General features: G+C 63.4%; 2 protein-coding genes across 14 annotated transcripts in view; one reads left to right on the top strand and one right to left on the bottom strand.

Annotated features, from left to right (window-relative positions):
- Positions 1–1,344, top strand: part of ADCK5 (aarF domain containing kinase 5) — a 20,924-nt gene extending 19,580 nt beyond the window's left edge. For 7 of the 11 annotated variants that reach the window (XM_045777338.2, XM_087864482.1, XM_045777333.2 and 4 more), the window contains 4 exons: positions 38–264; positions 340–756; positions 844–960; positions 1,049–1,344. In XM_045777338.2, coding sequence (XP_045633294.1) covers positions 38–264; positions 340–756; positions 844–960; positions 1,049–1,154 — 867 coding nt within the window. In that variant the 3' untranslated portion in view covers positions 1,155–1,344. The remainder of the gene's footprint in view (positions 1–37; positions 265–339; positions 757–843; positions 961–1,048) is intronic. The other 4 variants (XM_087864480.1, XM_087864478.1, XM_087864479.1 and 1 more) reach the window with 4 other exon arrangements.
- Positions 1,332–15,328, bottom strand: CPSF1 (cleavage and polyadenylation specific factor 1). 3 transcript variants are annotated; one of them, XM_045777332.2, is made up of 38 exons: positions 15,248–15,328; positions 14,989–15,147; positions 9,097–9,124; positions 8,862–9,004; positions 8,692–8,772; positions 8,456–8,607; positions 8,231–8,377; positions 8,014–8,153; positions 7,832–7,942; positions 7,662–7,755; positions 7,484–7,571; positions 7,289–7,411; positions 7,155–7,206; positions 6,973–7,067; positions 6,830–6,904; positions 6,626–6,706; positions 6,461–6,550; positions 6,159–6,269; positions 5,943–6,084; positions 5,679–5,857; positions 5,470–5,606; positions 5,195–5,369; positions 4,903–5,109; positions 4,733–4,822; positions 4,499–4,642; positions 4,271–4,423; positions 3,488–3,604; positions 3,318–3,408; positions 3,163–3,247; positions 2,953–3,094; positions 2,717–2,869; positions 2,466–2,642; positions 2,317–2,383; positions 2,195–2,242; positions 1,968–2,123; positions 1,759–1,888; positions 1,543–1,681; positions 1,332–1,466 (listed from the first exon to the last, which is right to left on the bottom strand). In XM_045777332.2, exons 2-38 carry the CDS (start codon positions 15,130–15,132, stop codon positions 1,419–1,421), a joined length of 4,335 nt encoding a protein of 1,444 aa, XP_045633288.1. In that variant the 5' UTR covers positions 15,133–15,147; positions 15,248–15,328; the 3' UTR covers positions 1,332–1,418. The 3 variants fall into 3 exon arrangements, with proteins under 3 accessions (XP_045633288.1, XP_087720600.1, XP_087720599.1); XM_087864474.1 differs by having other exon boundaries at positions 1,581–1,681; XM_087864473.1 differs by having other exon boundaries at positions 5,943–6,027.

Raw genomic sequence — 15,328 nt, 5'->3', positions numbered from 1 at the left:
GCACAGGTGACCGTGGCTGGTCCCGTTCTCTCCCCAGATCGCAGAGAAGCTCATCCAGGCTTTTGCGGAGCAGATATTTTATACAGGCTTCATCCACTCCGACCCCCACCCCGGCAATGGTAGGGAAAGTCCCAGGGGTGGGGGTCGGGGGTTGGGGGACACGGGCCAACATGCTGTGTCCCTAGTTCTGGTGCGGAAAGGCCCCGATGGGAAGGCACAGCTGGTGCTGCTGGACCACGGGCTCTACCAGTTTCTGGACGAGAAGTAAGCTGGGGAGCCTGGAGGGGCTGAGGGGGGCACGGGCCCGGGTGCTCCGGCCTTACTGCTGGCTGCCCGCAGGGACCGGTCAGCCCTGTGCCAGCTGTGGCGGGCCATCATTCTGAGGGACGATGCCGCCATGAAGACACACGCGGAGGCACTCGGGGTGCGAGGTGAGGCCGGGGGTGCGGGTGCGGGGGCCTGTGGGGCACGCAGCCCGGGCTCACTGCCTCCCCGCCCCCCAGACTACTTCCTCTTCTCCGAGGTGCTCATGCAGCGGCCCGTACGTCTGGGGCAGCTGTGGCGCTCGCACCTGCTGAGCCGCGAGGAGGCGGCCTACATGCAGACCATGGCGCGGGAGCACTTCGAGGACATCATGGCCGTGCTCAGGGCCCTGCCGCGGCCCATGCTGCTCGTGCTGCGTAACATCAACACCGTGCGCGCCATCAACACTGCCCTGGGCACCCCCGTCGACCGCTACTTCCTCATGGCCAAGAGGTGGGGCTGGCGAGGGGGGGGGGAAGCCCGGGGGGCGGGAGGCACGGGGTGGGGGGGCTGAGCCGGGCTGACCGTGTCTCTGGGCAGTGCGGTCAGGGGCTGGAGCCGCCTGGCAGGTGCGGCGTACCACAGCGTCTACGGGGCCAGCCTCCTGCGCCACGTCAAGGTCATCTGGGAGACGTTCAAGTTTGAAGTGGCCCTGAGGTGAGGGGATGGGAGGGGGCAGGCACCCAGGGCCGCTGCCCGAGACTTGCTCCCCACCAACCTGCGACCCCTCTGCCCTCCCACCCAGGCTGGAGACCCTATCGATGCGGCTCACCGCCCTCCTGGTTCGGCTCTTGGTCCACCTGGGCCTCCTGCCCGAGACCCAGGGGCTCTCGGAGTACCTGGAGACCTAGGGAGTCCCGGGGGCCAGAGGACCTCAGAGCTCCTCCGTGGTCAGACAGAGCGGGCCAGGCTGGCGGTGCACACGCCCAAGAGCGGGGGCGCAAAGCAGCTGTGGCCTGGAGTTAGGGGGGGACGCCACGGGGCTCGGACTACGGCCCAGCCAGGAGGCCTGGAATGACCACAAGCTCTTGTCAAATCAAATAGCTTTTTCCTCGTATTTTGTACAAAAAGGGGTGGGGGCAGCGCACAGGGTGGCGGCGGCAGCATCTGGGAGTCTAGAAGTGGGCGGTGACACGGTCAGTCTCCAGCAGGTCGTCCAGGATCTGCAGGGAAAAGGGCTGGTGAGTGGGGGGAGGGCCCCGTGGGGGGGGGGGGGGCGCGGGCAGGCCAGGGACTCACGATGTCAGGGGTGGTGCCGATCTTCTTGGCCAGCTCACCGCGCTCCATGGTGCTCAGGTACAGGTAGCGGTTGAGCAGCTCCCCGTCCAGGACGTTCCGCACCGCGTTCTGCAGGATGCGCCGGTCCACGTGCAGCATCCTGGGGGACGAGCGGGCTGTAGGGCAGCGGACGTGGGCGGGGGCCGAGGGGCAGGGGTGGTGGTGGGCGCAGCTCACCGGAAGGCCCTGGGGTTGAGGCCGGCGTGGTGGGGCAGCATGGTGGTCAGCGCGTTCTGCAGCATCAGCAGCCGCCGGTACGTCTTCTCCTGCATGGGCAGCAGGAGCCCAATGCCGCCGTCCAGCGTGGCTGCAGGAAGCGCCGTGTGAGTGAGGCTGACCGCCCGCACCACGCGCCCGCCTGCCCGCCCGCCCGCCCTGGGACGCACCAAACCATGTGATGTGCTTGTTCTCCCACACCACCGACTTCTTGCTCGGTCCCTCCGCGGCCCCCCGGCACGGCGTCCTCCAGAATGTGTTCACGTGGGCACCCACGTGGAAATCCGCCCGCCGCAGCAGGCGCATGCCGCCGAAGCTCTCCTTGGCTAGGCCAGAGGGAGCTCAGGTCACCCCCCGCCCGGCCCCAGCCCCCGCACAGGGGAAGGGGGGTACTCACCTTCCGGCAGGTACATGTACACCATGAGGTTGCGGTCACGGTCAGACACTGGGGAGCAGAGCTCAGGGTTAGCCCGGCCGCCCCCGAAGTCTCAGCCCGAAGCCCCCAGGCCCTGCGCTCACCCAGGAAGCCCAGCTGGGCGTTGTCCACCATGAAGTCCACGCTGTACACCTCCAGGGGCTTGGCATCCTGGGGACGGGGCGGGGGGCGGGACGTCAAGGTCAGCCCGCGGCCAGCACCCACCCAGCACGGGCCTGGGCCACACGGGTACCCGGGACACGAGGCTCAGCGTCTTGCTCTCCTCTTGGTAGCGCAGCAGCGAGATGCTCTTCATGACGTCCGCCGCCAGGATGAAGTTCTTGACGCTGATCATCTGGTGGATGTAGAGCTGGGTGTCGATGAAGGCCATGCCAGTCAGCTCACTGGCCCGCAGGCTCCACAGGAAGATCTAGGGGACAGGAGGCAGGGGTGACGAGGGGTAGGCGGCGGGCAGCCCCCCGGAGCAGGTGGGACAGGGCATACCTTCTGGCCGATTGCAGACACCAAGTGGCCATTGCAGTGGCACAGGGCGGTCACTGGGCCCTTCTGCTCCTTCTCATACAGGACTTTGAACTTGTTTTTGGTCAGGGGCTGGCCGGGCTCAGGTACCACCTCGATCACATCCATGATCAGGATCTGCCAGGGAAGGAAGCGGGTGATGTGCAGGGAAGGGGCCGAAGCTGCCGGGCACCGGCCACCCCCACCCGCCGGCCTCTTACCCGCCCTCGGCACGTGACCTCCTCCCCCTGCATGAGGCAGGTCCCAGCAGCCACGTAGCCCTTGAGGCCTGACACCGTCTCCTCGCTGCGCAGCGACACGGTCTTCATGCAGGTCACGTGCTCCCACTCCTCTAGCTCGATCCTGCACGAGGAAGGGTGAGGATGCCGCCTCCTGGCTGGCCGCCAGTCCCCAGCCAGACCCAGCCTCACCTGGCATTGGGGATGGCCTCCCAGCTGACCGGGGAGATGAGCTGGATGGAGAAGGCCTCCTGCTGGGGGTGGATGTATCGGTCGTCTGCAAGGACACGGGGTGACGGTCAGGGTGGGCAGCCCTGACAGCAAGCCCCGCTCTGGGCATCACGTACCTCTCTCGATGGTCTCGAACTCCTTCTCTTCGCCTGTCATGCGTGGGATGCGGGTGCACGGCATGTTGGTGCTGGTGGCGACAGCATACACCTGGGACAGCGGGGCGTGTCACAGGCGTGCAGGAGGCCACGCCCAGGGGGTCCCCGGCCCTAAGAGGGCGGGCTCAGACCTTGGATTCCACGTGGTAAGCCACATAGTGGGCTGTGCAGCGCAGTGGGATCTTCCTGACGGGCCACGGGGCGTCATAGGACAAGTAGGCGGGCAGGACGCTGATCCTCAGCTCACCCTGGTGGATGGGGGACGAGGGCAGTGAGGCCGGGCACCTGCCAAGGGTAGGACAGGCAAACCCGGGCTTCCGAGGGCTCCACGAGGCCAGCCCTCAGCTCTACCGGAACTGGGGTGTGCAAGGGACTGAGACTTGCTGTCCTGTGCTTCACGGCCTTCCCGTCCCTTCCCCAGGGCTCACCAGGGCTGGGATGCTGGCCACAGTCATGGCCTAGGCCCAGAGGAAGCTGGAGGCTGCAGGCAAAAGGTTACCCACACTGGCCAGGCCAGAGTCCGCACAGACGAGGGGACTCCTACTGGGGCCCCCGGCCATTGTCCTTCACCCGCAGTCCTAAGTGTGTCAGTACCTACAGAGCATTTGCCACATTATCATCACGAGTCCCCATGCTGGCATCACAGATGAGGAAACGGGGCTCAGAAAGGGTGAGCACCTTGCCCAGAGTCACACAGGTCCTGAAGGGCAGAGCAGTGAGTGGACCTGGCCCCGCAAACAGGTGCCCTCGTGGACTGCAGCTGCCACTCCCGACTGCCCTGTCCTCCAAACCTTCCCAGTCTCACCTCCTTGACCTTGGCCTTGTCCACCTGCTAGACGCCCCAAGGTCCCCAGCACCTCCTCCTGACCCAGGCAGGGCAACAGGGGGCAGCGCGGGCCCTGGGGTCTCCCTACCTGTCTGTTGAAGTACAGAAAGCCACGGGGACAGTTGACGTTGTGGAACGGGGCAAAGGAGTCAATGGGACCGTCGATGCCCATAGGGTGCAGCCGCAGGGCCCCCCGGCCAGTCACCAGGAGCCAGTGAGGGGAGGGGCCGCAGATGAACACCTGAGGGCAGGCACTGTGAGGTGAGGCCCCGTCTGCCCCACCCTGGGGTCCCCCCAGAGCCGCCTGCCTACCCACCCCTGAGTAGCCATAGATGTCCTCGAAGTAGCGGAACCGGGCCACGCGGCCACGGGCCCCAGCCCCCTCCTCGGCACTGCCGCCTTCCACTTTCTTCTTGGACGGCTTTGGCTTTTTCTCTCGGAAGTTGATGTTGTGAGGGACCTGGAGGGGGTGGTGCGCCATGAGGGCCAAGTCGTGACCCCCACCCCGTTCCACGTCCACCCCAGGCCCAGCTCAGCCCGCTCACTGCACCTTCTTGAAACGGACTTTGAGGTTTCCCTGGCCGAGCTGGGAGTCGTGGGGGAAGGCCTCGTAAATGAGCAGCTCCTGGTCCACGTGCACCTGGGGGGCAGTGCAGGGTCACCAGGGGGAGCGGAGGCACCCGGCCGGGCCACCACGGGGAACAAAGGGCCCGCACTCACCAGGAGGTAGGGCCTGCTCTGGCGACTCCCAAGCGCCACCAGCAGTACCTCCTTGACAAGGGGCAGCTCCCCCTGGCGCGTGGCCTCCTCCTTTCGGGCCTCGCCCTGCGTGGTGGGCTGACCAAAGGAGCTGTCCACCAGGACCCGCTGCCCCACAGGGAAGTTCTTCACCAGGAACACCAGCCGCCAGTCAGGGAGCTGATAGATCTGTGTGGGGAGCGGGGTCAGCAGCCACAGGAAGCCATGGGAAGTGGGGGACAGGGAGCCGCACCGGGCACGGGGCGCCACACACCTCCATGGTTCCGTTTTCCCGCACGAGCAGGCACCAGTGGGTGGGCTCGGCCCGGAACGGGGTGGGGTCCCGGTCTGCAGGGGGCTGGCTGCTCCTGCGGGCCTCCTCCTTGCTGGGGCTGAAGAGGGAGCCCGAGTCGCCGTACAGCATCTCCTCCTCATCATCCACGGTGGGGCTAGAGGCCGGGGCATCCGTCACACGGGGCCGGCGCATCCGTCACACGGGGCCGGCCGCAGGGCCCCCAGCCCCAGCCTGTGCCCCGGCTGCCCACGTACCTGGTTTCTGAGCCCTGACCCTCCGCCTCTGAGCCGCCGCGGCCCCCCAGCTCATCGCGGGCCCCGCCCAGGCGGCTCTCAGTAGTGAACATGCCGCTGACGTCTCGGTACACGCACAGCGCGATCACCTTGGACTGCTGCAGGGCAGAGGCAGGGGCTCAGCACGGGGTGGGGGAGGAGGGTGGGCTGCGGGCACGGCGGGTGCTTACGTGGTGCAGCGGGGGCTTGTGCAGCGCCAGGCGGTGGTGACGGCCCCCATACGAGTCGCTCTTGAGCAGGAACATGGTGACATGGCCCTCGGCGCTCATGATGACCACGTAGGGGTCAGCCACGGCACACTGCACGATGGGGGAGCCCAGGTCCACGGGGATGAAGTGCAGCTGGTTCACTGCGGGCACAGGACGGTCAGCACTGGGTCACCAGCACCCAGCACCCTTGTCTGGCCGCCCGCCCGCCCACCCACCCGAGCCCACCTCCTTCCAACAAGCGGATGCCAAGCGGCGACACCTGCACAATGTAGCGGCTGTCCCCGATGTTGCCGGCGAAGACCGTGGGGCCCTGCGTGGCAAAGCCGCTGGTGTCCAGCTCCATGATCTCCTGCCCTGTCTGCAGGATCTGCAGGCGGTGGGGAGTGAGGCGCACCACCACGGTGGGACCCCGCCCCGGGCTGCCGGACCCCCGCCCCCTACCATGGTGGAGTCTTCCCGGCTCAGGATCAGGAACCCGTGTCTTCGTCCATCGTCGTCCGCCTCAAGGGCGCTGGGCTCCTGCTCTGCCCCCTCCCCCTTGGGGGTCTCCTCCTGTAGACAGCAGAAAGGGAGCAGGAATCACACCACCAGCCAGGGGTGTCGGCCTCAGACAGCCCAGCAGAGCCCCGTCCCGGGCCCCACTGCCTCCAGGCCACCACGAGCTCGGGCCGAGTCCACACGGAGGGCAGCACTGGGTCACTTGCCCCACTCGGGGCCTCCTGGCCAGCCCAGGCTCCACCTACTTGCTCCTTACGCACAGGGGCGATGACTGTCCACATATCGTAGCAGCCAGGAAGTTCAAAGGTCGTCACCACCTGGGGCCGGATGCTCTTCTGGAATGACGATGGGGGCTGTCAGTCCACCCAGGTCCCCCCGGGAGGCACCACCCGGCCCCCGCCCCCACGTACCTGTAGCACGGACAGGGCCCCGTTCTTCCCATAGCCAGAGCACACCACGATCTCCAGGTCTGGCTCGGGGCTGTTCTGAAACTGCACAGGGGCTCAAAGTAAGGGCAGGCCCCAGCAGCCCACGTCCCCATCTCCCTGCACGGGGGCTGAGAGGAAGGGCAGGCCCCAGCACCCCATGCCGCCCATGTCTCCACCCGACGGCACCTCTTCAGAGAGGAAGGCAGGCTCGCCCATGGCAGCGTTGGCACAGGGTCCAATGTTGAGGATGCTGTCACAGACCTGCAGACGCAGCCGGGCTCAGGCAGGCCACCCAGCGTGGGAGCCCCCCCCCCGGGCCCCAACCTCACCTCAAAAGAGTAAGTGGCCAGCTGTGTGCCCGACTGGGCCTCGCTGCCATACACTTCAATCTCGTCCACCTCATCCTGCGGCATGGACTTGCCCCCTGCAGCAGATGGGGACGGAGTGTGAGCCCACCCCGGTCACCTGGCCCCCAGGCCTCACCCGACCAGCCCGGGTTCTCCAGCCTCACCCGACCAGCCCGCTGTGGAGTCCACTCGCTTCTTCTTCGACGGAGGCTCTTCCTGTGAGGCAGGAGGGGGCAGTGAGCAGCCCCGAGGTGGCCCCTGCACAAGGGCCGTGTCCCGACAGGTCCCGCGCACCCACCTTGTCCGCAGCCTCTCGGACGGCGCTGGCTGGGGGCTCCTGCAGCTTCTCCGTGTACTTGAGAAGGAGCGAGTTCCCCAGGCGAGAGCCGAGGAACAGGTACCCGGGCTCCATGGTGACCATCTGAAGAGGGTGGGTGGTGAGGCTGAGGCCAGGCCCACCCCCAGGGCCACTCCCCCCCTCCCCTCAACTCACGCTGGTGGTGAGGACGCTGGCAGCAGCCTTGTCGAAGTGGAAGGCGCGGACGCTGCGCATGCCGTCGGTGATGAGGGTCAGCACGTAGCTGCCGGGAGGGAGGGGAGCATTGAGCTGGGGGCGGGGTTGAGGGGCGGGGTCAGAGGGCACAGGGCTCACTGAAGGGACGGAGACGCACATCTCACCGCCCTTGAGGGAGATGACCATCTTGTCATAGGAGATGAAGGCCGCCTGCGCGCAGTCCAGGGTGATCCGCACGCCCTCCTGGGTGCCTGTGCCGAGCGCCGTCAGCCAGACTCCATACCCGCCACCATCCCTGCCCCCTGTCCTGCCCCTGCCCATACTCACGAAGGGGAAAGGCAGTGGTGCCGGTGGTGAGGCCGTTGAGAGCCACGCCGTACGGGGGGACGCTCTGATTCAGGTATAGCAGCGAGTTGACCGCGAAGACCACCACCCCACCTGGAGAGGGACAGGCTGGTGGGCAGGGCTCCGCTCCCCGCACTATGCCCCCCCACCCCCACGGCCCTCACCTATGGGCTTGGGCACAGCAAGGGCCTGGGTGCAGTCGAAGGGGAGGCTGGTGAGGGACCAGATGACCGGGTGGACCTTCTGCGTGATGTTCAGGGAGATGGCCACGATGGAGCACGTGTCCTGCCGCACAGCCACCCGCCTGGGGGCAGACAGGTAGGTCGGCCAGGGCTGCGTGGCCGGTCCCCCAGCACTGGAGCCCCAGCCCCGGGGCCTCACCCTGGCCAGGTCTGGTTGGGCTCGAAGAGGATGAGCAAGGTGGGCTCGTAGTAGCCGTGCAGGAACTGCAGGTCCACGATGTTGAGCAGCTTCTCGTCCAGGCCCCGCACGTCGATGATGTAGCTGGGCAGGAAGCTGGACCTCTGCCTGGGGGCAACGGGCTTCAGTGGGCAGAGGGAGCGGGGGACACGGACGCAGGGAGCCCCGCCCTGCCGCAGTACTCACCCCTCCCCCATAAGCCCCTCGTGCTCCTCGGCCAAGCTCTCCCTGCGGAAGGGCAGGACCACCAGGCGCGTGCCGTAGATGAGCATGGCTGCGCAGCGCCCGTCGGGGTCCACCCGCACCCGCGGCGTGTGCACGTTCTGCACAAACCCATCCTGGGGACAGAGGGCATCATCAGGCGGGCCCGGGGTAGGAGGCCCAGGGGAGCAGGGAGGGCTGGGGGCGTGGCCTGGCCCTACCCGCAGCTCGGGCTCCTCGAAGTAGTGCAGAGACAGGGTCTTCAAGTCATGGGTGCCCGGGTCATACTCCACCACCGACAGCTAGAAGGCAGCAAGCAGGTCAGAGCTGGGGCCCGCCCACGGCCCTCCGGGCCCCCACACCGACTCCCACCTCCAGGCCCGTCGCCCACCTTGGCGTCCTTAAAGCTCAGGAGCAGGGCATCCCGCTTGGCTCCCGCCAGCTGCACACTGGCCATAGACATGACGTTGCCGAAGAAGGAGAAGGAAGCCACCAGCTCCAGCTTTTCCCGGTGCTCCCGGTGGGCCTTTCCCTCTGGGGGACAGGCCGGTGGGTCCAGGTCGGGGCCCGCACCCCAGCCCCCGCAGTCCCAGGCCTGTGGTCAGGGCAGCCACCCTTGTGCTCACCTGTGCTCCTGTCATTCTTGGTTGGTGCCTGGGAGGGAAGAGGAGGGTGAGCAGCAAAGCCACACGCCCGGCAGCCCCACCTCATGGGGGGACAAGGAGAAAAGACCATGCACAGCCAGCCCCCCCCCCCCAACTGCGGTACAGACCACACTTCTAGGCACTTCTGGAGACAGCCGCACGCAGCCCAACCCAACGTGCACCAACACGCTCGTACCCTGGGTCCCCAGCGTGGCCACAGGGCTTCTCCGAGAGCCCCCCGTCATGGCTTCCCCAACAGCCCACTCACTCGTACGCACAGGCGTGGGGCGGGGGGTGGCAGAGGGAGAGAGAGAATCTCAAGCCGACTCTGCACTCAGCACAGAGTCGACACGGGGCTCGAGCTCACAACCCTGAGATCATGACCTGAGCTGAAATCAAGAGTCGGACCTCAACTGACTGAGCTTCCCAGGCGCCCCGTGAAAGTTTTAATGATGGCAAAGAAGGTCATTTTTAATGCACTTGTGCTATGGGGCAAGCACCCTGAAAAGAGCTGCTTGAGAAAAACCATATAATTAACTCGTACAGAAAAGGCATTTCATACATCCCATAGCTATGCCACGACAACGAAAACCAGAGGACTTCACCAGGAAATTCTACCAAATGTTCCAGAAATGATGACAAACTTAAAAAACACCAAACATCACCAAAATGAAACCAAAGACCCACTGGTCCCGGGCTGATGGCACCTCAGGGGGTGCAGGCCCCGACACCGATCGTGCACGTGGGACAGGAAGTCGAAGCTGCGTCCTCGCAGTACCTGCAAGCCAGCCGGTGACATGTGGAAAGGCTACTGCACCACACCCAGACTAGGTCGCCCCAGGAAGGCAAGAGTCGTTCAGCACAAGAACGGCCACTATCAACGTTAGGGAGAAAAGTCCTATATCGTTTCGAGAGAGAAAAAAGCATATGATAGGGGCGCCTGGGTGGCTCAGGTCATGATCCCGAGGTCCTGGGATCGAGTCCCGTATCAGGCTCCCTGTTCGGTGGGGGGGTCTGCTGCTCCCTCTCCCTCTGCCCCTCACCCTGCTTGTGCTCTGTCAAATAAATAAATAAAATCTTTAAAAATTAAAATAAAGGAGGAAAGATGAGGTCGCTACGTTGATGTTGGAGAAACTAGATCTTAAGATAAAAAGTCCTGGAGATAAAATGGAACATTTCATGACAAAAATGTCAGTTCAAACATAAAACCTTTTTCTACATTTGTCTCATATACACCTAGTAACACAGCTTTAAAATAGAAACGTACACACAAAATTCTCGACAGTCTTACAGGGCGAGTGTCCCACCTTGTTAGTCTTTAAAGTTATTGTGGATATGTTTCCTTTTTGGCTCTTCCGTGTAAATCTGAGATTCAGACTATGAAATCTAATGAGTAACCGCTTGCAACTTCGAAAGACACTGAATTTATAGATCAACCTGATGGACATCTCTACAATATTGAGATTTCCCATCCATACCATCAATTATTTTCCACTTACTTGGGATTTCCATTAAGTGCTGTACATTCTTCCTCCCAAAGGTGACAGGGGCCTTCCTGCTGCCCAGCTGCAGCCCTACTGCTGCCCCAGGCCACGCACTCACCCACTGACCACACGCAGCTTCACACTGTGCCCCGGCCCAAGCTGCCCTTACTTCCCACCTCACCGGGAGGACTGGGTCCCAGGCATAATGCCTACCCCCACCCCACTTGCTCTGTGCTCTACACCTTCCACATTCCTGCCACCAGGGAGCTGTCACTACTGCAGCCACCTGCACGAGATTCCGTGGGGCAGATTCAAGACAGCCTCACGAGGCCCGTCACCCCTCTCTGGAGTCTGGGCTTGCGGTGGCCCTGAACAGGCTGTGAATGAAACTGGTGGGGCGCCTGGGTGGCTCAGTCGTTAAGCGTCTGCCTTCGGCTAAGGGCGTGATCCCAGAGTTCTGGGATCGAGCCCCACGTTAGGCTCCTCCACTATGAGCCTGCTTCTTCCTCTCCCACTCCCCCTGCTTGTGTTCCCTCTCTTGCTGGCTGTCCCTATCTCTGTCAAATAAATAAATAAATAAATCTTTTAAAAAAAAAAAAGAAAAAAGAAAAGAAACTGGTGCCATGCTCCCAGGGCCTGGCCCTTGTGAGGACCGGCAGCTTCCCCCTTCGCCTCCAGAGCTGCCGAGTAAGAAGCCCAACTACTTGGAGGCCACTGTGCTGCCAGGAAAACCAAGGCAGCCAGGTGGGGAGAGGTGGGGAGAGAGATGGAGAGCAGCCAGCTTGCCTCCAACTCTTCAAGTCACCCAGTCGAAGCCCAGACCTCACAGAGCATAGGCCAGAGACCTCCACGGTCCACGGTGCGCCCTGTCCAAACTCCCAAGACACTCACAGAGGCACGCCCCACAGTACCAGGCCGCTGTTCCAGAGCGCTGACGAGACTGATCCGGAACGCTCTCCAGCGGCCTCCCATCAGCCCCATCTCCTGCCCCACGCACGTCTCTCTGACTTGAGAGTTGGCAAACTTTCCCACAATGAGCCGAAGAGCAAATATCTGACTTCAGCTCGGCAGCCACGTGCAGTCTGTTTGGAATTTTCACAACTTGGAAGATGTACAAAGCTCCCTTAGATTTCAGTGGGCTGGGGTGGGGGGGTGCACGACCGCACTGGCGGGCCCTCTGCTGTGCACACGTGCTACCACGCTCACATCTTTAAAAACCCTGTTTTCCCGCCGGTTACCGCTCCATCTCTTCAATTCCCTTCGCACAAATCCTTCTGGAGATGCTCACCGTTACTGGTCCCCTTTCTCTGGTGGGCTCTAAACCCTGCAGGCCCACGTCCCCGTCCCCCAGTCAAGAGTCCCCAGGGCCTCCAGGTCTTGTGCCTCACCTGAGGCTGGGCAGCGTCAGGCCCCCAGTTTGCTACCTCCCAAGCGTGGCTCCCCTCCCGCCTCCCTGGCCACACCTCCTGCGACCCCTCCTTGGCCTCTTTTCTTCCCAATGTCTTAGACTGGGGCATCCCACGCCCCAGGGCCATCTTCTGGGTGATCCCAACCAGCTTCAGGGTCTGAAGAGCCCACTGCAGCTCCAGCCCAGACCCTGCACCTCAACACAACTCCTGTCCCCAGCTCTCCGTCCACCTCACAGTGGGCTGCGGAATCAGCGCCCTGACAGTCTGTAGCGGCTGCAGTCTACGACGGCCTCTCCCACTGGCCAGGGCTAGTCCTGAGCCGTACCAAGTGGCAGAATGGCAGTGTGCCACGTCTACCTCAGGTTATGAAGACACCATGGCTCCTCGGTGACTTGTTCTTGCTCAGCCTTCCTTCTGCGGGAGGCTGCCCTGGGGTGAGGCCCACATGGAGGACTGAGGCCTCCTTCCAACAGCGGTGTGAGTGAGAAGCAGAAACTCCAGCCCTGACTGAGCCTTCAGAAGACAGCCGCCCCGCAAACCTCTAACCGCCACCTCCGGAGAGCCTGTGCGAGCCGCCCAATGAGCCACTCCTGGCTTCCTGACCCTCAGAAACCGGGAGGCACTATCTGTTGCTGAAGCTTCTAAGTTCTGGGGCGCCCAGGTGGCTCAGTTGGTGAAGCGTCACCTGCAGGCTCACATCATGATCCCAGGGGCCTGGGATCGGCCCCACATCGGGCTCCCTGCTCAATGGGGAGCCTGCTTCTCCCTCTCCCTCTGCTGCTGCTCCCCCTGCTTGTGTGCGTGCTGACACCCAAAAAAAATCTTTAAGAAAAATAGCCTCTAAGTTTTGGGGTACCTTGTCCTGCAGCAACAAGCAACTAATGCAATGTCCGAAATGGAGCTCCTCCTCCCATGTCTGCATTCCACCTTCTCCATGTCAGGTAACAGCAGCTCCACCCCTCCTGGTACTCAGACCAAACCTGGGCCCCTCACGCCCTCACACCCCACATCCTGTCCATCCTGAACCTGACTGCTTCCTACTACCTCCACTGTCTAATGCCCCTGACTGGTCTCCCTGCAGGCCCCCCTGCCACCTCCCTACCGCCTCTTCCACACAGAGTGACCCTTGTGAAACACAGGTCAGGTCACTCCTTAACTTCACCTCTGAGTTAGCACTCGGTCCCTACGATGACCTAAAAGGTCGCCATGCTGATACCTGGCCCCCACCTCGTCACCCCTCGGACCTTCTGTCCTCTCCTCACTCCCCCCCTTTTTAGGTAACCTCTACGATCAGTGTGGCGCTTCAGCCCACAACCCGAGATCAAGAGCCACACGCGCTTCTCCTCCTCACTCCCCCTTCCTCAGGGCCTGTTGGCTGATCTTTCTTTTTTCTTTTTTTTTTTGAAAGAGAGAGGGAGAGAGAGAGTGGGGTTTGGGGAGGGGCAGAGAGAGAGAATCCCAAGCAGGCTCCACAGCCAGCATGGAGCCCGACCACGTGAGGCTCCATCTCATGACCCTGAGATCATGACCCGAGCGGAAATCAAGAGTCTGGACGCTTAACCCACTGACCACCCAGGCACTCCCCCCTCTTGGCTGGTTCTTAAGCACCAGCCCTGACTGCCCTAACACCTTCACCTGCCTGGAACCTTCACCTGCCACCCACAAGGCTCTTGCCAGCACCTCCTCCTCGCCTGCTCAAAACCCGACTTTGCAAGGAGGCGACATTTAACACCACTCCCGCTCCCCCACCCTGCTCTGCTGGTTTCCAGGGCACTTCATAACTGGCTGTGTCCGGTCGGTCACCCCCTGGAAAAGGGGCACCACCAGGGCAGGTCTCGCTGCCTGTAGTGCTAACCAGCATCTCCTCACAAGGCCTCTGCACAAACACGTCTGTGGAGAAAACGAGTGGGTGAACACCAGCATTCAGGGTGGGCTGTGAGCTTCCAGTCGGCCTCTTCAGGCCCACTGGTATCACGGGTATCAGAGAAGGAGGAACTTTACGGGAAGACAGGACTGAAAAACCCGTCTCCGTCCACTGGATGCAGCAAAGATGCTCTCACACAATTCGCAGGCTGACTCACTCGTTCATTGTAAGCAATCTCTACACCCAACATGGGGCTCAAACTTGCAACCCCGAGATCAAGAGTCTCGCGCTCTTCTGACAGAGCCCGCCAGGCACCCGCATCTTTATTTGCAAGACCTCTTTTTCAGTTTTTTGACTGAAATTTTGACAAAAGGCAAATACTGACCTCAAAACTGCCACTATCACAAAAGCTTAAACTAAGATTTTTTTTTTTAAGGACACACACTCAGTCACAAAGCTCTCCCTATAATACTCCAGCCTTTCCTGTTTGGCTTTCTTCACCGTGTATTACCAGTACAGCAATCCGCACATTTTGTGCAAAGACGAACACAGGTGTCCAGACGGAGGTGCCAGGAAGGTGGGCCGCTTCTGTGTGCCCCTCGGACCCCGTCCGCCGGCATCAGAGCAGCCTGCCTTCTGCCCCCCGCTCCAGGCCAACGCTGCATGCCCTCTCCGGCCTGCGCCCAGACCGCTCCTTCTGCCCCCAACAGCCTCCACGCCCCATCCCCGGGCTGGGGGAAGTCCTGCTCGCCCCCTGAGAACAGGTAAGAAACCCACTGTCGCAAGAAGCCTTCCCGGGCCAGCCGGCGCCTCGGCAACCAAAGCAGCGCTGCGCTTCCGCTGTGGACGGGCTCATCACAGCCCGGTGACCTCCCGTCAGCCCCCCCCCCCGACGGCCAGCCTTCCCCCTGCCAGGGCGGTCCCCCCGCCGCCAGGCCCCGACCGCACGTGCGGCGCTGCCCCGCCGGCTCACAGGTGCGCCTCGGGTCAGGGCCGAGTCCCCGCCCGGAGCTCCGCGGCCCCGCTCCCCCCGCACCCCCACCGCCGCGCACGCAGGAGCCGCCGAGCGGCCGCGCGAGCACAGGAGTCGGGCGCGGGGCGAGCGGCCCGCACCCACCTCGGCGTCGCGGTTGAGGCGGTACACGTAGAGCTGCGAGGTGCCGGCCACCACGAGGTTGCGCTCGCTGTTGTTGAAGAAGTTGCAGTACATGGAGAACTCCAGGCCGGTGGGCGGATGCGCCTGCTTGTACACGGCGTACATGGCGCCGAGCCCGAGCTGCGCGGGGCCGGGGCCACAGGATGAGCGGGGCCGCCGCGCACGCCCCCGGCCCGGCGCCCCCTGCCCCCTCCCCGGCCGCGCGCGCGCGCCCGCCCACCTGGCGGTTGGAGCCGGCTCGCGGGGGAACAGGAGCGCGACGCACAAGGCCCGGGCCGCCCCGGAAGCTGAGCGCGGGGGT

This window comes from Ursus americanus, chromosome 9, assembly GCF_024610735.1.
Source record: "Ursus americanus isolate L20-20 chromosome 9, mUrsAme1.1.p, whole genome shotgun sequence".
NCBI lineage: Eukaryota > Metazoa > Chordata > Mammalia > Carnivora > Ursidae > Ursus > Ursus americanus.
This window is presented reverse-complemented; position numbering and strand designations above follow the sequence as displayed.

Bases quoted from the DNA above. Each gene is read 5' to 3' on its own strand.
- CPSF1 (XM_045777332.2), bottom strand. From the start codon at position 15,132: ATGTACGCCGTGTACAAGCAGGCGCATCCGCCCACCGGCCTGGAGTTC. The intron at 7,068-7,154 runs GTGAGGCTGGAG...CATCTGCTGCAG, and splicing joins CTCCACAGCGGGCTGGTCGG to GGGGCAAGTCCATGCCGCAG. The intron at 1,467-1,542 runs GTGAGTCCCTGG...TTTTCCCTGCAG, and splicing joins TCGGCACCACCCCTGACATC to ATCCTGGACGACCTGCTGGA.